This window comes from Euprymna scolopes, chromosome 35 (genome assembly GCF_053919585.1).
Source record: "Euprymna scolopes isolate OS-2025 chromosome 35, ASM5391958v1, whole genome shotgun sequence".
Classification (NCBI taxonomy): domain Eukaryota; kingdom Metazoa; phylum Mollusca; class Cephalopoda; order Sepiida; family Sepiolidae; genus Euprymna; species Euprymna scolopes.
In genome coordinates this window covers 86,758,358-86,779,065 of record NC_136516.1, presented here as the reverse complement: position 1 = coordinate 86,779,065, position 20,708 = coordinate 86,758,358, and the positions used below count along the sequence as shown (strand labels likewise).

At 34.8% G+C, this 20,708-nt stretch overlaps 1 protein-coding gene across 6 annotated transcripts in view; it reads right to left on the bottom strand.

Moving 5' to 3' along the window:
- Nucleotides 1-503: 503 nt before the first annotated feature.
- Nucleotides 504-20,708, bottom strand: part of LOC145259974 (uncharacterized) — a 147,368-nt gene continuing 127,163 nt past the window's right edge. For all 6 annotated transcript variants that reach the window (XM_080117962.1, XM_080117964.1, XM_080117967.1 and 3 more), the window contains 4 exons: nucleotides 13,635-13,733; nucleotides 9,990-10,122; nucleotides 4,354-4,502; nucleotides 504-866 (listed from right to left, as the gene is read on the bottom strand). In XM_080117962.1, the coding sequence (XP_079974088.1) occupies nucleotides 726-866; nucleotides 4,354-4,502; nucleotides 9,990-10,122; nucleotides 13,635-13,733 (522 nt within the window). In that variant the 3' untranslated portion in view covers nucleotides 504-725. The remainder of the gene's footprint in view (nucleotides 867-4,353; nucleotides 4,503-9,989; nucleotides 10,123-13,634; nucleotides 13,734-20,708) is intronic.

Genomic DNA, 20,708 nt, shown 5'->3' with positions numbered 1-20,708 from the left:
AATAAAATTGTAGTTTTCAAACTTGAAACATTCGGATCAAGCCAGCAGATCGTAGAAAATTATCTCCCCTTTTTTAGAATAAAGAAGAAATGTTGACTTGTCCAGAGTTTGATTCTAAATAGTAATTTTTTTTTTTAATTTTAATTCTACTTGATCCATAATTTTTTGTGTACACTAATATTTTTCATAAGTAAGAATGTCTAAAAGTTTTCCTGTTACTTTATTTTGAAGAAGTCATATTCCATATGTACCTGAATATAAATAAGCACCAAACTTTTTTAATTTTACATTAAAAAAAAAAAAAAAAAAAAAAAAGGATCCCGTAACATTTGAAATGTTTTTTTTTTGTTTCAGGTCCATTTTTTTTAAAATTCAAAATCAATTAATTTTTAAGGGCGATCGTGAAAGCACACAGAAAAAAATTTGGCACAGTTTTTAGTTCAGCATTGTTCCTTAAAAGAAATAAGGAAATAATGCAGCAATTAATACCAAAGAAATTCAACTTTTATTTTTTGTGGGGGTGGTGGTGGGAGATTATAAGCTGAGCATACTATGATTTTTTTTCTTCCTTTCATATTTACTTTTGGAGGTGAAAAATGGGGGTCTGTAGTCATGCGTATTGGGTTATGACAATTTTATTTTTTTCCTCTCCTTCTGCAGAGTTATAATGTTGACAGGTGTTGTGGGAGGAATTAAAATCAAAGTCCTTCAATCTAATGAAATTGCTAGTCACTGACTTCTGAACTGCAACGGGATCGTTGCCTGCGTGAAGTAGAAGATGAAACAAAAATGCAAAGTCCTCTTGCTTGATCCTCTCGCATCTGTTCAAGCCACTCTTCGTGTCTGGATGGATCAACGTAGACATTCTGGACGAAAAAGAGAGGAAAAAGAAAAAAGATTGATGAAATATATAAACATGACAAGCCAGTACATGTAGAAATTTAGACTACCTGTGTATCTTATGTCTAAATGTTGAAACAAAACGGTATAAACAAATTTTTTTTTACTTTAGAATAAAAATACATAGGAAAAATAGAATCATTAACTAAAAAGAAAAAAGTACTCCATGCACCCACACTAAAATAAGATCAACTAATAATAATAAAAAAAAAAAATGTGCATGTCACCCATACAAAATACAACAATAGGACAAAAGTAGTCGAACTTTGTTTGAGTGCAGGGTTCATACAGATTTTAAATGACTTTTCAAGGTTTTTTCAAAGTTTTTCAAGGCCTTCTCCAGACAAAATTCAAGTTTTCCAAACAAAATTTGAGGTTTGTTTTACAATCCATAGTGATTAAAAAAATATAAAATTTCCAACAAATAAATGTTACGATAACCAATAAAAGTTATTTTGAAAACTACCTGCATCATTTTTTGGTGTTTTTAAGTAGTTTTGAATGTTTTTTTTTTTTTTTGTTTTTTTTATTAAATTTCATCTCAAATACTAACTTGCTTTATGGCTTAAATTTTCAACCAAGATGGCTGCATTTTTTTTTTTGGGGGGGGGGGGATTTCACAAAATGAATCTGTCAACTGGCCACCTCATTTATGTGATCTAACCCCATTAGATCATTTTCTTTGGGGATATGTAAAGTCCCATGTCTACACCGATAAAGCAGACAATAGACCACTTGAAAGACAACATTCAATGTGTTATTGGGGAAATATGGCCCAACTTAATGTGTAGAGTGTGTGAGAATTATACCTCAAGATTATATCCGAAACATGAGTCATGGGGCTATATGTTTGAAATTGTATTTGAATTATAAATGCCAAAATTTAATCTTTCAAATAAACTACATATTTGTATAATATTTTTCTGTGATTTAATTTAAAGGTTGCCGCCTGTAAAATTATTAAAAAAACAAAAACAAAAAAAAAAAAAAACATCCTTTCATAATCTGCAAATACCCATAAACAGCTATAGATATTGCTAATTTGCATATTTACTTTTTAAAAAGTTTCTAGTAAATTTATATTCTCTAATACTTTCGAAATTTGCATGATCATTTTTTTTTTATATATACACAATAATTTCATCAACAGTAAAATATCTAATGTTAGAATGTTAAGAACTGATGTTACACTTTGATTTTAGCAAGAAACAAAGGAACCATAAAGAAACGTTTTATGATGAGGGATTTTTAAATGAGGAAAAAAAAAATCAAACTCAATGGGTGTGGGCAGTGTGGTATCAGCTCTTTTGGATAGGTTAATGTAGTATCTATTCTGTTATGTTTTATTTTTACGGCATATCAACCCTTTTATGTTATTTAATGCTGAATCTAATAATTTTGAAAAAGGAAAACATTTCATGCTTAAAGTTCTTTATACATTAAAATATTTATTCATGGTGTTTGGTTTAGTTATTTTGTACAGAAAAATTGTTGTCTTAGTTTTTGGCTTAGCAGATCATGATAGAGTTTTCCAAAAGGAAAGAAAAAAGAAAAGAAAAAAAAATATCAATGTTTGGTGCATTTTAGGTTAGGAAGCCAGTATCTTCAGACAGGCTGATCTGGTTAAACCAGTCAACACTGCCGAGAGATGTCATTATGTAATGAGACAACTACTTCACAAGAGAGAGATGAACAGTGATTTCTGTCAACCGAGAACATAGTGGACAATTTGTGGAGATTGAAAACTTCACCAGGAATCTAATATACGGCAGGAAGTTGATCCAACTAACCTTTTAGTCTGTTGACTATCAGAGCATCGTACAAACTGAAATTTTCCATTAAAATTTAGAGGTTAAAGCAATGTGCGCAGGAAATTATGGTCAAAAGTCACAGAAGCTAGAGAGTGTTTTAATATATATCCAAGTAATACTATACATTAGTATAAACATTCAAAGTGTTACACATTTTATTTAAATGCATAGCATCACTAAGGAATATATTAAAACACTTCTGTAGGAATAAACCATGAATCTGCAGTAAAGTGTTCTAATAAGTTAGTCTTTCATTCATTATTTTTATAAAGTTCTATCTGAAAAGATATTGAGCATATATGTATGAAATAAGCTTGTTTTGGCTTGATTTTTGAATTCATACTGGAATAGCTGTCTTTGAGAAAATGCCTTTATTTTATGTGAAAATAAAATTTTAGTATCTATACACATTTTTGCGACTGCTACTTGTCAACACTTGAGACATCACTATCTAATGAGACAACTACTCAATAAGATTGACTGTCTGAAGATTACTGATATTTTATAGAGATCGAAGCCTCTCCACACATTATTAAGTCTCATATATAGAATGAAGCCAATCTGATTTTCTCTTGAAGAAAAAAAAGAAAAAGAAAAAGGAAAAAGAAGAAAAGAAAAAGGAAAAAGAAGAAAAGAAAAAGGAAAAGAAGAAAAAGGAAAAGAAGAAAAAGGAAAGAAGAAAAAGGAAAAGAAGAAAAAGGAAAAGAAGAAAAAGGAAAAGAAGAAAAAGGAAAAGAAGAAAAGGAAAAGAAGAAAAGGAAAAGAAGAAAAGGAAAAGAAGAAAAGGAAAAGAAGAAAAGGAAAAGAAGAAAAGGAAAAGAAGAAAAGGAAAAGAAGAAAAGGAAAAGAAGAAAAGGAAAAGAAGAAAAGGAAAAGAAGAAAAGGAAAAAGAAAAGGAAAAAGAAAAGGAAAAGAAAAAAAGAAAAAAAGAAAAAAAGAAAAAAGAAAAAAAGAAAAAAAGAAAAAAAGAAAAAAAGAAAAAAGAAAAGAAAAAAGAAAAGAAAAAAAAGAAAAAAAAGAAAAGAAAAAAAAGAAAAGAAAAAAAAGAAAAGAAAAAAAAGAAAAGAAAAAAAAGAAAAGAAAAAAAAGAAAAGAAAAAAAGAAAAGAAAAAAAAGAAAAAAAGAAAAAGAAAAAAGAAAAAAGAAAAGAAAAAAAAAGAAAAAAGAAAAAGAAAAAAGAAAAAGAAAAAAGAAAAAGAAAAAAGAAAAAGAAAAAAGAAAAAGAAAAGAAAAAGAAAAGAAAAAGAAAAGAAAAAGAAAAGAAAAAGAAAAGAAAAAGAAAAGAAAAAGAAAAGAAAAAGAAGAAAAGAAAAAAGAAAAGGAAAAGAAAAGGAAAAAAGGAAAAGAAAAAGAAGAAAAGAAAAAGAAGAAAAGAAAAAGAAGAAAAGAAAAAAGAAAAAAAGAAAAAGAAAAAAAGGAAAAAGAAAAAGAAAAAAAGAAAGAAAAAAAGAAAAAAAAGAAAAGAAAAAAAGAAAATAAGAAAAAAAAACAGAAAAAAAGAAAAAAAAGAAAAAGAAAAGAAAAAAAGAAAGAAAAAAAAGAAAAAAAACGAAAAAGAAAAAAAGAAAAAATAGAAAAAAAAGAAAAAAGAAAGAAAAAGAAAAAAAGAAAGAAAAAGAGAATGAAAAAAATTAATATTTACATCTTGTGGTAAAAATAAGTCTGGAAAATTTGATTTCAATCTTGAGTAATCTTTCGGAGGTTGCCGGGATGAAGGTGATGTTGAAAGATTCAGCAGTTTTTGTCTTGATAACTTTGTTAACTTGCAATTTAATTTGTCTGGAGGGTTCGCTGTACAAACAGAAAACAAGTCTTAAGGTTTTAGAAAGAAAGAAAAAAAAACAAAAACACACACACTTAATCCTCAACACAAAAAATTTCTCTCCAGCAAATCCAAAATTTAAGACAGTTAAATAATTTTTTTTGCCCCCTTCTAGATAATCACCCCCGAATGCCATGCCCACATAATTCAAAAAGACTTCTTTATAATATTAATTTTCTACCAATTTCCCTTTTTTTTTTGTTTTTTTTTGTTTAACAGCTTATGAACCCTTTGTAGGTTATTTAATGCCGAATCCAGTTATTTTGGGAATAGTATTCGATGTTGTATCCAGTTATTTTATGAGATTTTTATTCTTCAAGCTCCTTGTATTTTCAATCGTTAGTTCGTAGTTTTTGATTTGGTTGTTTTATAGTGGATTTTGTCATTTTTGTTCTCTGCCTTACAGAATATGATTGGGTTTTGCAATGGTAGGGGAGAAAAGGGTTACAGTATTATTAAGTCCTGTATTATGAATGTAGTTATACTGTTGATAGTGTTTTATATTCAAATTGTCCTCATTCTTAAGGAAGGTTTCTTGGAGACAAATAACCAAAGGATTAAATTTGGTTTGCAACAATAAAATTTCATTGTAATTTGCCTTCAATCCACGGCAATTCCATTGGATTTTCTGGTAATTCATGAGGATTTCTTTTTGGTTTGAGGAGTAACTTCAGTTTCCATGTCTTCTAATTCCGTAAATCTATTTGTAGTAGTAGTGGTGGCTTCTGTTTGTGGTAATTTCTTTATATTATTTTGGTTTTTGGTAGATGTATTTTTTGTTTGTTTTTCAAGTGTGTTCTTTTCACCATGGGGAAAACGTATTGATGACCTGTGTGGTCTTTCTTTTAACTGATTTTGTTTTTCCTTAGTTTCGTCTTTTTCAGCATCTGCACGATGTACTGGTGATTTTTGTGGTCTTTCTTTTGATTGTTTTCTTGGATGTTCTGATTTTGGTTGAGAATTTGTTTTATTGGTAACATTAGTTGATGATTTAATGGGATGATTAATTTTTGATATGTTTGGTTTGATTTCATTTATAAATTTGGGCCATTCGTTTGGTCCCAATTGTAACAATTTGTTTATTAATATTTCGTATTTGGAATCTTGGTTAGTGATGTTGGATGATATACAACTTGAGGTGACTTGAGAGTATGTCTTTTCCTTCATGTATCCATCTACTATTTTCCTGGCTTCGAGGAAGGAGATGTTTTTGGTATGTTTTATTGACACTACTTCCTTTTCTTTCTTCCAGATTCTGCATGCTCTAGCATAAGTAGGATGGTTTTCTCCACAATTTGCAATCAAGATTGCAGTCATTGACAGTGTGGTCTGGATCTCTCTGGCCACATCTGCCGCACACTGCTCGTCCCCTACATGCATGCCCAAACTTCTGGCATTTAAAGCACCAAAGTGGGTTTGGTATAAAGGGTTCAACTTTTTCAATGTTGAACCCAATTTTGATTTCTTTTGGGATAGTGGGTCTATCGAACTGCATAATGTAAGTGTTCGTATGTATAGTCTGATTCTCATTTTTTATTGTAATTCTTTTAACGTTTATTACTCCTTGGTTTTTAAGTTCTTTTGTTATCTCTTCAGTAGTGCACATTGAGAGGTCTTTCGATTTTACTACACCTTTGGATGTATTCAAATTCTTGTGTGGATAAGTAAGGATATTTATGTCGTGGAAAGTTTTCATTCCTAGGAGAAAAGTGGCATGTTTTTCTCTTTCCACTTCCACCAGTAGGGTTTTATTTTTTAAAAGTTTTTACATTTTTTGGGGTAATATATGCCGATATAATTTTATGTATAATAAACGGTGATAAGTCAGTTGTTATGGTTTCTTCGGTGGATTCCAATACAATAAATTTTGAGGATGTTTGATGTAGTTCAGTATCTGAACTATCCGAGTCGACGTGTTGGCGCTTGGAGTTTTTATAATTTGCCATACATATATATTTTAAATTCATTGTTTATGCTCTCCACCCACCTCGGAGTCCAATATTGGGGCATGTTAAGGGGGGAAACCCATTTGCCTCGTCATGCCAGGGCTACATAAACAGTATACATGTTCCAAATGGGAGCCATGAGCACCCATAATCCTTTAGTTACACAATCCAAGTCATTTGTGGTAACTTTCGGCACTATACAGCCATGTCATGACTTTAATCATTTGGCACATTTGACCCTAGCCACCGCCTTCTAACACATAGAAAAGAGGGGAAAATATGTATATAGTTTACAGTGGTACAGGGTAGAACTGTATTTGTTACGGTTTAGAGGAAATTGATAGAAAAGTAGATGTGTTAGGGCTTGATGTAACTAGCCGATTGATCGGATCGGGCCCCTCCGACCGCCCGTCTAGCCTTGTACGAGACCAAAGTAGAGTGTTGCAACTGATATTTTTAATTTCCTTAGATATCAGTTGCTCAGGATCCTTTTCCAAGTCATTACGGGTCGCCACCACGGCCAACAGGTGGCCTTTTTGAGAGGCTTTTACTCTCTGCAGGGGGACAGTCGGTGAATTCTAATGCCCCACCAACGGGGTTGGGAAGTAGGAAAGGGGAAATAAAGGAAAAGGGGGCTGTTTTTGTTTTTGCAGAACATAATTAAGTTTTACAAAAGAGGATAGAAAACAAAAAACACAAGTTTAATGCAGGTGCATTTCAGGTCAGGAAGCCACTAGACAGCCTGATCTGGTAGCACCAGCAATTTCCCTTTTTACCTTACATTTAACAACAATTATCTTTCCATATTTGGTCTTGTAAGATCAAATTAAAATATCAAATTTAGTAAATCTCTTCGCTACCATGGGAAGATGTAACAAGGTTGGAAGGTGTGGTTTGAGAAGTCAGCATACAAGAGGTGTTTGCACTGACCCACGAAAAGGCACACATCCATTCTGGGCATTTCCTTTCCCAGTTTGGAACATCAAGCGATTAGCAATAAATTCTTTATCAAAGAGAGATGGTAAAAAATGGGGCGGATGTTGAACTCGTGAAACTGCACGGAACTATACTGTAGCCTAACAGAAGAAAAATCACCAAAATTCTTATTTCATAATAAGTCAAAACGTTTCATTTGGCATTTGTACTCAATCAATTTAAGGAAAGTTAAAAAAATAAAACATTCCGCAAGAATAAGAGAAAAGTTTATACTTCCTTTATATAAAATTTTTAATAATTTTTAAATGCCAATTGTTAATTTTTTTTTCATCCTAGCTAGTATGTTTTTTGTGACTACATGCTCAGGTATACCTTTTCTGCACAGGTGGTCACCACCTTATGTATTGTACAATCGTGTGTGCCATAAGTATGAAGAAACAATGTCATTCAGTTTACATGCTGCATGTGTTTGACGGCTTTCCAAAATCAAAACTGTCTGTGGATAGTTATTTATCCCTCTTACTCTGAAATCGTTCCTTATCACTTCTCTTCATACTCTCACCCCACTGTTCTAGATCAAATGCAAGTACTACTTCCATTCATTCTTTAAATGTGACCAAACCAACAAAGTCTCCTGTTCTGCACACATCTCCCAAAATTGTCCAGATTTAATCTTTCAGAGCTCATCAGATTAAGGCCTATCTTTAAAACTCCTAAACTTACATGCATGCACATTAATTCTCATATGAACTATTTGTTACAAACGCAAGGAATACGTAATGGATAAAGTGTTACTTAATGACATACAGGGCAGCAGATAAGTCACTTCACCATTTTAAAATGAATGTGGCTTAAAATGGAGACCATTTATGTGATATTTATTTTTACATATAAATCAAACTAAAATTTAAATCTTTAAACGATGTAAAAAAAAAAAAAAAAAAAAAATTGAAGTACACTCATTTACAAAAAATACATTTTATTCTAAAGTAACTCAGTAACTTGTGCACCATATTGTACAAAGGTGTTAAGTTTGCAGGTTGAAAACAAGTAACGTAGAAAGCAATACAAATGACGACTCAACAAACAAAGGTAGATCAAATAAGAAGTGTATTAGGAAAAGGTATATTTACAGGATATTTACATAATGGTGTCAAATAAGAGAGTCTTTGCTGGAGAAACATCTATTCTCGGCGGCCTACGGTGGCTTCTGGTGAACACACACTCAGACTAACTGAGTCTTCCTATTTATGTGCCCACATATGCAAATGAATGTGTGCCACCACAACAAAAGGATATAGTCAAACAATTACTACTTTAGTGAAAATATATTAAAATCCAAACATGTGTGCCAAAATAAAGAGTATGTGTGTACAATTTTTAAGTGAATATTCCTGGGAGTCAAAGTGACTGTTACCAGAAGAGGAACCTGAAAAACATGGCATCAGGTTTTGTAAAAACCCATACAGAAATGGCCAGTTGGGACAGATCATGTCTGTCTAACAATTTTGAAAGATCAGCTTTAAAAATTATGCACATGTGTGAAATTAGTTTTCTTAACTTTCGGACAGGAAAGCATATTCTTCTAATGTTGGCAAGAATAATTCAAGGGAATTAACTCCAATCTAAGAGAAATAACTGATAATTTTAAGTCAACATCTTGTCACTTTTTATAAAGTTGTACAGGAAAGAAACTGACATTTATATCTTATTAATTTCATAATATTATCAGCATTTAATTTAAAGTCCATTATACATGTATATATATTTTGGACAGCTTTTCAGAATTAACTTCTAAACTAACCTATCTCTGACCCCGGTCTTTATTTAAACTACATAATCTGTAATGCAACATTTTGTTTTTGAAATCATTTCCTTAGTTAAGGAAAAATTTTTATAGACTGAATATCTATCCTGAGGTGATGGAGACCAGTGCTTTTATTGTGAGACCATCTTTAGGTGATTACTTACTGAGGTTGAGTAGTGGTTGTAGTTTGATGAGTTTTTTGGCTTTTTTTTTTTTTTTTTAATTATTTTTTAAAGATAAGCTTGCTAGTATTTACTTGCTTCAGGACTACAGCAAGATATGTTACAATGCTGACAGGAAGGAAAAACATTCAGAGAATAGATGCTTTTACTGAGACACTATCTTTAGGTGATTGCTTACCAAGGATAAAGAGCGCTTTACTTGTCTCAAAGAACATGCAACATTCTTTCAATCTTTTTTTTTTAAGTTTAAATTAAAGAAAGTTAAATTTATAGAATCCAATACAAATGCAAAAGTTTAACAAATAGACACAAAATGAAACGAGATAACAATGGAATAAACTATGCAGATTCACCTTTAATAATATATGTATTTTTTCCTCTTATTTTTTTTACATACATCGTGTTCATACTTGTGTCAGCATAATCAGATGAAAGATCCATGTTGTAATATTTTGGGAAAGCCTCCCATCATCAGACATATGATTGACTTCCAATTGTAACATTAGCGTTAAAATATATACATTTTGAATTTATAATTTAGAACACATTTATTCTTTGCATAATTTACTTGAAAGAAATTCTTACCTAACTTTGGGAGGAGGTCATTCATTATATACAGTACATCAGTTAAGGAATGGTATTTTTTTTCTTTCATGTTTCCAAATAAACATGGATTGATTTCTGTGGTACAATCTGCAGATTTTGGTCCACTGACATTCTGTAAAGCAAAAAAGAAAAACAAAAAAACAAAACAAAAAACGATTAGTTAATAAAACTAAAAAAAGAAAATTACAAATTGGTTTACCGCAAATTGTTTAAAGTTAATGCCATTGTTAAAACAGTGTTATGGACAGTCTTCTATATATGAGAATCTCTTGTTTTAATGGCTTCATTTCCACTTAAAATCTCTATCATACTAAATGAACTGTTAGAAATTTGATAATTACATCATGCCTCCTGCTGTATTTGTTTTGGACTAATCAGATTGGTCGATTCTATTTTATTTGCTGCGGTGTGGTTTGCCTTGGCGGGCTTTTTGCACACGTGCCTTTCTTTTTCAGTTTCCTTCAAGACAGCCCTACCAGAAGGATTTATGGAACTCACCCTCCACATAAGAGGCATTTGGGCACCTCTAATCTGTAAGTCTCCTCGAGTCTAAATGAATAGGCTAAGTTATTACATTGTGTCTCCTTGAGACTTATTTTAAGCCTAAGTAATTAGGCTCAATAATTATTTGTCTCACCGAGACTTTTAGGTCTGAATTGTCGACCTGTTTTTAAATACCTTTCCTTCCATGAACATTAATTACGGATGTCTGTAATATCGCCTCAATGCAAGAATTGAATCTTTTTCATCAGAAGGCATCATATCGACCCCCTTTAAATGGCAGTAAATTCAGATCTTCGAAGATAGATGAACCTGTTTCCAGTTACTGTTGATTGGTTGTTGGTTGTTTTTGTTTTACGGCATATCAACCCTTTTCGGGTTATTTAATGCCGAATCCAAAGATTCGGAAGAAAATTTTTTTTAATAGAATATATTTGTTGTTTTCACGTCGGTTTCTATTTAACCCATAGTTGGGACCCTAACCCGGGTCAGAGTGGACCTGGGAGCAATGGTAATTAAAGGGTGGCTCCACACTGCCCACAAGCTGGGGCCTCACCACTGGATATAGTTTAAGGTCATATCCAGGACCCCCATTGAGGGACTTTTACCCTCTGCAGGGGGGCAGTCGGCATATTCTAATGCCCTACCGACAGGGCCCAGTTACTGTTGAAGAAACACTATCACGTTTTGAGGTTGTTAACAGCTCTTTTTACAGAGGCAAAATTGTCATTCCTTTTTGCAACTGAGGATCTAATAAAATTAGTACTGAATTTTAAGGTAGGCCTTTGTTGTATATTTGCCAATGTCATGGAGCAAAATGCAGGGGAGATAAAATATCTTACAGAACGTTTGTTTCTCTGATTTCTCTTCAGGTTGCATTTTTCAATTTTAATCCTACAAGTTGTGGTCAAAATTTATTACATGATGAGGCAGAATAACCGTGCCCCATACTCCTCCTAGAGAACCCCCCCAACTTATTTTTAAAATTTTAACAGATACTTCAGTTGCTTAATCTTAAAACTTTTGACATTATGCAAAACTAGCTTGACCCATGTCTCAGCATTGCCTGGGAAAATTGAGGAAACAGAATTCTAACCTCCATCAAACTGAAACAGTACTTAACCTAGATAGGTTGATCAAGTTTTCTCCAAGGGAAGAAGTTTTATAGGAAAATCAGATTCAAAAGTGATTTCCAGTTGCTCGTTAGGAGATATTAGGTTTTTGCAGTTCTTGCAGAGGTGTCAACATCATACAAAAGACTAATTTTATTGAACCTGATTGATGAGACCTGGATAGGAGTAATGCAAACTAAGGAGTGATTCCATATATTCCCCCTTAAAGTTCCTAACTTACCACTGGGTATAGCTAATATATTCAGGACAATTATCACAGAAAATTAGTTGAACACCTGCTTTTAAAGTTTTAAAAATGCAAACTAGACTGAATTATATTAGACTAAAGCTGAGTAATTCAACATTTGTTTCAAAAAGGTTTTTTTCAGTATACATTCATGGCATTTAGAATATTCTTTATTTATGAGAGTAGGTTATGTTTGGGGAAAAGGGAGCCATTTTAATTAGTCATAATTTGTAATTAACTGAAAGAAGTCACCACAAATCTCTTCGCTAGATCAGTGACGAGAGTAGCTAATAACAAAAATGTTGAAATCATGATGAACTTCCCAAGCTGAGGAGCCACAGCCCCTGTGTATATATCTGTGGAAAGAGCACAAAAAAAAAAAAAATTACTACAATTGATTTGAATCTGATTTAACTAAGAAAATCAAAATTAAAAAGACACCAAGTGTGTATGTGAGGAGGAAGAAATAGAAAACAAGACTCCCTTAACTCCCACCATGAATTCTAGCAAGAATTAGGAAAACCAATGTCAACAAAATCAGAGTTGGTTTGGTTTATTGTTTTATCAGATTATTTAATGACGAACCTACTAATTTGGAGATAAGTTTTTATGCTTCAAGTTCTTTATATCTTCAAATATTTATTCATGGTGTTTGGTTTGGTTTTGTAGAGGAAAATTATTGCTTTTGTTTCTGACTTTGTAGAGCATGATTGAGTGTTGCAAAGGGAAAGAAAAAATGCTTGGTGCATTTTAGACCAGAAGGCCAGTATCTTGAGACGGCCTAATCTGGTAGTACCAGGAGAATCAGAGCCAATCAAAATGAACTTAGTTTTCATCTGAAAGTGAAAATTCTTACATTTTCTAATATTTAAACTTTTCAAAATATAGAATTTCCAGGAGGTGTAGTTAATTTATATTAACTAATCATCTAACATTTGGTATTCTAATTAAAATTAGTATTTCAAGGTACTGATATACTTTCACTACATAGGCCACGATTGCTCCACTTCTTGTACAAGTCTAAAATTGTCCTTGGCACTGTCAATGCCGCAAGAATTCACATCCCTAAAAAAAAAAAAAAAAAAAAAAAAAAAAAAAAAACTCAAATGTTTATTTCTTGGAGATTACAGATGGTACTCACTCCCAAGACTTGCAGAATGAGATATTTTGCCTAACCAAACTGAAATACACAAATCCTCATAACACAGTCCTTCAGCGAAGGGATCCAAACAACCCAGAACGGCACACTGCTAGCTCTCTGAAAAATCAACTGCCCTCTTTCTAACAACCTCCACTCTTACTCCTCCTCTGGAAGGCCGACTATGACCCTCCTGTTCCAATCTCCGGGGTCTCTTTAAGGGGTCTGACTTCCATCTTTTGTTAGTATCACTGTTTAGCTACCTAAGACATCTACTGAAAAAAACATCTAGCTGGTCTCCAATTCCTGGGCTTACCTGTAGATAACCCTGGACATAATTATTTTTTCAGAAAACCGAACCCAGCAGGACTTTTCCTATTCAGAGAATTATTTTCCTCAAAGAGAATACGTCTTGGATGGTCTGACTCTGGTCAGAAACAGTTATGTTCTCTTCTTCTCTTGGCCAAGCATCTAACTACACATCTGCCATTCACATGCACCAGATATGCTGCGCAGCACATGTTTACGTTGGTTGCTACCAGAGAGTCTATGAGAAGTAGATAAAAGGAAATTACAAAACTATTTCAAATGATGCCTTATTATGAATAGAAATAAAATGTACTTACAAGAGTTGGTGTATATCCTTGTATTGGTTCGTTGGATATACTCCTTTGAAACACACAACCAATTTTGTCTTTTGTTGCCGTCACTTCATGAAGTCTTTTCTACAAAAGATACATTAAGTGGATAAAGTATTTTTTTTATACAACGAACAAATCAAATACTGATATCAAAAGTCTTGTTTTTAATTTGGACTATGTTAAATCAAAATTCACATGATTGGTTTTATCTCCTATTAATAAAGCAGAGTTGTATTTTTTGTGTATCTGGTGACTCTCTCTCCCCCCAAAAGACATTCATAAATTTTATACATTCAATATCACTCCAAATTATGGTAAAACAAATATTCCAATGTTTTTTCACTTTGAGTCAACATTTACCAAATTAGTGCATTTGATCATTAAAAAAAAATTTTCATGATTTCCTTCCTTTCTTTTATTTGGAACCAAAGGAGGGAAGTGAGAGAGCGAGAAAGGGGGTAAATGCAGAGAGCGAGAAAGGGGGTAAATGCAGAGAGCGAGAAAGGGGGTAAATGCAGAGAGCGAGAAAGGGGGTAAATGCAGAGAGCGAGAAAGGGGGTAAATGCAGAGAGCGAGAAAGGGGGTAAATGCAGAGAGCGAGAAAGGGGGTAAATGCAGAGAGCGAGAAAGGGGGTAAATGCAGAGAGCGAGAAAGGGGGTAAATGCAGAGAGCGAGAAAGGGGGTAAATGCAGAGAGCGAGAAAGGGGGTAAATGCAGAGAGCGAGAAAGGGGGTAAATGCAGAGAGCGAGAAAGGGGGTAAATGCAGAGAGCGAGAAAGGGGGTAAATGCAGAGAGCGAGAAAGGGGGTAAATGCAGAGAGCGAGAAAGGGGGTAAATGCAGAGAGCGAGAAAGGGGGTAAATGCAGAGAGCGAGAAAGGGGGTAAATGCAGAGAGCGAGAAAGGGGGTAAATGCAGAGAGCGAGAAAGGGGGTAAATGCAGAGAGCGAGAAAGGGGGTAAATGCAGAGAGCGAGAAAGGGGGTAAATGCAGAGAGCGAGAAAGGGGGTAAATGCAGAGAGCGAGAAAGGGGGTAAATGCAGAGAGCGAGAAAGGGGGTAAATGCAGAGAGCGAGAAAGGGGGTAAATGCAGAGAGCGAGAAAGGGGGTAAATGCAGAGAGCGAGAAAGGGGGTAAATGCAGAGAGCGAGAAAGGGGGTAAATGCAGAGAGCGAGAAAGGGGGTAAATGCAGAGAGCGAGAAAGGGGGTAAATGCAGAGAGCGAGAAAGGGGGTAAATGCAGAGAGCGAGAAAGGGGGTAAATGCAGAGAGCGAGAAAGGGGGTAAATGCAGAGAGCGAGAAAGGGGGTAAATGCAGAGAGCGAGAAAGGGGGTAAATTTTTTTTTTTTTATATGGGGGTCACAACTTATCAAGGCCCGAAAGCCACTCAGAGATAAGGGTTATTGCATGTACAGTAATCAATGAGATAGTATTGTAGTAATCATTAGTATTGGGGGTTTTGATAGAGTGTCTTAAGGGGGCGGTTTGTCAGGAATTTGTTTATGTTGAACTTGAAGATGTCCAAGTTGTAGTCAGGTGGGAAACAGGCAAGCGGCAGAGTTTCACTGGCGTGCACTTCTAAGAAAGAAGCTTTGCTCATGGAATCTACACTTGGATTTAGGCACAGATAAAGAGTGGGGAAAATTATTGACAGTAGTTTCAGCCAGACGAGTGTTTCTCGTGAAAGATTGGCGAGGGGAGACGAGGGATTGGAGCTCAGACGAGCACACGCCATTGAAATAATGATAAAACAAAGACAGGCTCGCAACGTCCCTTCTGTGGGAGAGAGGTTGCAGGGAAGAGAAAAGGGCATCCCCCACTAAACCACAGTGTCTATTTTGTACTGTCAAGGCAGGATAGGCTGTTTTTAGCAGCTCCTGCCCAGATGTGGCAGCAGTACTCCATCCTTGGACGTACTTGGCTTTGATACAGATAGAGAATTGCATCAGTAGTGAGATACCTTCTGAAGCGGTAGAAGGATCCCACCATTTTCCCAGTGTCCCTGGCAACAGATTTGATGGGTTCCATTTCAGATCAGGAGTAAAGATCAAACCCAGAAGCTTGTCAAAACATGGAGTCTCCTCAAGACGAGAGCCATCCATTTCAATTGATGCCAGATGGGGATCAGAGCATTGATGATGTAAAGATAGAAGCTTGGTTTGTATGCGTGGAGAGAGCGAGAGAGAGAAAGGGAGGTCAAGACAGAGAGTGAGAGAGACAGAAAGGGGGGTCAAGACAAAGAGAGAGCGAGAGACAGAAAGGGGGGTCAAGACAAAGAGAGAGCGAGAGACAGAAAGGGGGGGGGGGTCAAGACAAAGAGAGAGCGAGAGACAGAAAGGGGGGGGTCAAGACAAAGAGAGAGCGAGAGACAGAAAGGGGAGGGTCAAGACAAAGAGAGAGCGAGAGACAGAAAGGGGGGTCAAGACAAAGAGAGAGCGAGAGACAGAAAGGGGGGTCAAGACAAAGAGAGAGCGAGAGACAGAAAGGGGGGTCAAGACAAAGAGAGAGCGAGAGACAGAAAGGGGGGGAGGTAAAGACAAAGAGAGAGCGAGAGACAGAGAGCAAGGGGTAAAGACAAAGAGAGAGCGAGAGACAGAGAGGAAGGGGTAAAGACAAAGAGACAGAGAGAGAGAGAGGAAGGGGTAAAGACAAAGAGACAGAGAGAGACAGAGGAAGGGGTAAAGACAAAGAGACAGAGAGAGAGAGGAAGGGGTAAAGACAAAGAGACAGAGAGAGAGAGGAAGGGGTAAAGACAAAGACAGAGAGAGAGAGAGAGAGAGGAAGGGGTAAAGACAGAGAGAGAGAGAGAGAGAGGAAGGGGTAAAGACAAAGAGACAGAGAGAGAGAGGAAGGGGTAAAGACAGAGAGAGAGAGAGAGAGAGGAAGGGGTAAAGACAGAGAGAGAGAGAGAGAGGAAGGGGTAAAGAGAGAGAGAGAGGAAGGGGTAAAGACAGAGAGAGAGAGAGAGAGGAAGGGGTAAAGACAGAGAGAGAGAGAGAGAGAGGAAGGGGTAAAGACAGAGAGAGAGAGAGAGAGGAAGGGGTAAAGACAGAGAGAGAGAGAGAGAGGAAGGGGTAAAGACAGAGAGAGAGAGAGAGAGAGGAAGGGGTAAAGACAGAGAGAGAGAGAGAGGAAGGGGTAAAGACAGAGAGAGAGAGGAAGGGGTAAAGACAGAGAGAGAGAGAGAGAGAGAGAGGAAGGGGTAAAGACAGAGAGAGAGAGAGAGAGAGGGGTAAAGACAGAGAGAGAGAGAGAGAGAGAGGAAGGGGTAAAGACAGAGAGAGAGAGAGAGAGGAAGGGGTAAAGACAGAGAGAGAGAGAGAGAGGAAGGGGTAAAGACAGAGAGAGAGAGAGAGAGGAAGGGGTAAAGACAGAGAGAGAGAGAGAGAGGAAGGGGTAAAGACAAAGACAGAGAGGAAGGGGTAAAGACAAAGACAGAGAGGAAGGGGTAAAGACAAAGACAGAGAGGAAGGGGTAAAGACAAAGACAGAGAGGAAGGGGTAAAGACAAAGACAGAGAGGAAGGGGTAAAGACAAAGACAGAGAGGAAGGGGTAAAGACAAAGACAGAGAGGAAGGGGTAAAGACAAAGACAGAGAGGAAGGGGTAAAGACAAAGACAGAGAGGAAGGGGTAAAGACAAAGACAGAGAGGAAGGGGTAAAGACAAAGACAGAGAGGAAGGGGTAAAGACAAAGACAGAGAGGAAGGGGTAAAGACAAAGACAGAGAGGAAGGGGTAAAGACAAAGACAGAGAGGAAGGGGTAAAGACAAAGACAGAGAGGAAGGGGTAAAGACAAAGACAGAGAGGAAGGGGTAAAGACAAAGACAGAGAGGAAGGGGTAAAGACAAAGACAGAGAGGAAGGGGTAAAGACAAAGACAGAGAGGAAGGGGTAAAGACAAAGACAGAGAGGAAGGGGTAAAGACAAAGACAGAGAGGAAGGGGTAAAGACAAAGACAGAGAGGAAGGGGTAAAGACAAAGACAGAGAGGAAGGGGTAAAGACAAAGACAGAGAGGAAGGGGTAAAGACAAAGACAGAGAGGAAGGGGTAAAGACAAAGACAGAGAGGAAGGGGTAAAGACAAAGACAGAGAGGAAGGGGTAAAGACAAAGACAGAGAGAAAGGGGTAAAGACAAAGACAGAGAGAAAGGGGTAAAGACAAAGACAGAGAGAAAGGGGTAAAGACAAAGACAGAGAAAGGGGTAAAGACAAAGACAGAGAAAGGGGTAAAGACAAAGACAGAGAAAGGGGTAAAGACAAAGACAGAGAAAGGGGTAAAGACAAAGACAGAGAAAGGGGTAAAGACAAAGACAGAGAAAGGGGTAAAGACAAAGACAGAGAAAGGGGTAAAGACAAAGACAGGGAAAGGGGTAAAGACAAAGACAGAGAGAGAGAGAGAGAGAGAGAGAGAGAGAGAGAGAGAGAGAGAAAGAAAGGGGTAAATACAGAGAGAAAGAGAGAGAGATGGGGGGATAATTCTAATGCGGTTTCAATGTAATTTTTATTTTTTTATTTGGATTTTCAGTAGTGTATACCATAGTTTTATAGATTATGGTTCGTTTCTTAATTATTTCATAGATGGCAATTTACTTTTTTTACAGTTACATTTTCCTGAGTATAATTTTTATTGTTTCTATTTGAATAATTACTATTTTTATTATTATTTTGATTACCCTTTTTCACAATTTCTTTTTTTAGTTTAACATTATGATTAATGATTTTACTATTATGAACCTTATTAATAAATATTTTACGTAAAAAGATAATATCGGAAAATCTTCAATAAAATTTTAAAAATTCTCGTTTTTCCACATTTGACTATATGGGTGTGTGAACAAAACGATATCTATTTATTATAATATATAAAGTATAATTATACAAGCACTTTGGTTACATATGTGCAGACATGTTTCAGTAACAGCTTCACTAGGTTAGACCGTTAGTGATGAAGATGAAAAAAATAAAGGGAATAGGGTGTTGGCAAAATTTACGTTTTGGGTCTCGTTTGCTAATGCTGGGCGAATTTGTATAAATAAAGATTCACTAAATATATAGCTCTTCTAGTTATTGAGCACTATTAACCCAATTACGATTACTAATTAGTCTAGATAAAATATTTTATATTTCATTCAATCTATGTGCTAACTAGAAAAATTTATAACCACCTATAAACATTTTGCTTGAAACATTTCTTCTGATTAGATGAGCTATTTATTGAAAATGACTTAAAATTTTTGTATTGCTTGTCCAATAATACGTTTGTCGTCACTTTTTTAATTTACTGAATTTAGTTCTGAATTTTCACTTATAATATTGCACCATCTCATATATTGAGCTTCTTTATCTGATTGGGATTGTCATTTATATGGATTTAGTTTTACAGTATTTTAAAAGCTGTAATCAAAGTATTTCATAATTTATATATATATATATATATATATATATATATACATACATATACATACATACATATATATATATACATACATATACATACATACATATACATACATACATATATATATATATACATACACTCTTATAAATTGTATTGAGCAATTCACAATTTAAGGCTACAGTAACAGTAGTGAGCACATTGATAAATAATCTAGCTTATACATTAGTTAGCCAAGTAAGAGGACGATGAGAAAGTTAAAGCAACCATTAATTCAAAGAAATCAATGCTGCATCAAAATATCAAGCAGTCGATTTCGAAATAAAAAATTCAAAAATTTTCCGCAAAATTAAACTGTTGCAAAATGTTATCGCCTTGTACACAAGTGAAAATCTTTGGAAAAAGGAATCAACTTATCTATAAAAGCCTTATCTACATTAGTAGGACTAGTAGGACGATATAATGACCCCCCCCCCTAATTCAAGGGCGGCACATCTAAGCATAAAATTGAGAAATGTAAAAATGAGTAATAAACCTTTAAATTTAAAATAAATTGTTTTAATATTTTTTTTTAAAAAGGTGAAGCAGACAAACAAGTTAAAGAGTCCAATAAAGGAGACCCATTACAGATCCCCTTTGTTTGGATTTGAAACCGACGGTACTAATGTTGTTCTGATCCTGTAAGACACAAATATTATGCCCTTATTTTTTCTTAATTGCACTCTCTGCTGAAGTTATCTCCCACTAACCTATAAGTAATAGCAAGTCCACTGTTTATAGTAAGCACTTGATATGGAATACAAAAGTAAAAAATTTAATAGCTTAAAGCCAAACAAGTGTAGAATTTCTTTCAATAAATAAATATTTATTAAAACAAGAACCCAAGTTTGCACAGCTGGGCAAACTTGGGTCCTTGTACCGGAAAAATATCCAGTAAATAAAACGTTTAGTAAATCGTTATTTTTTTTTTTTTTGCATTTTTTTCTTTTGCATTTCCATACACCAAACATGGATATAAAGGTCACTAAAACATCCGCTGGGTCATAAACTTAATTTCGGTGCCTAACTTGCCTGGGTGGGTTGCCTGTAGGCTGAGATAAACCGCGTCACACAGACAGACAGTAGGAAAATTTATAATAAGATTAAATTATATATTTCGATTCATAACAATCGAAATAAGGAAAATGTAGGATTTTTCCCCCCTTTTTTTACGTGGTAAGGCAAAAAAGAAAAAAAAACCCTGTATTTTCCTGATGAAGATTCTGTTATGAATCGAAATATCAAATTTAATTTTAATGTTTATTTATTGAAAGAGATTCTGCACTGGTTTCGCTTGAAACCATTCATTATTTTTTAAATTTTGTATATATTATACATACACACACGTGCTAGAATACTCGCCCCAAAATAGATAAATTCTCCACAGAACAGTTTTGCACCACTCATGTCACCGATTAAAATCCAGATATTATATCCTAATTTTGATCCTAATCCATTACATAATTTTAATTCTAGAAAATCTTTAACATGTAAGGGACCTTAAGAAGAATCTATAATTCAGGGCATCTTATTAATTTTTGTCTATAATGACTAACAATTAAATTGAATGCAAATCTGAAAGATTTAAATTTTCAAATGTGAAGTTGTGTGTGCCCGTACCATGCC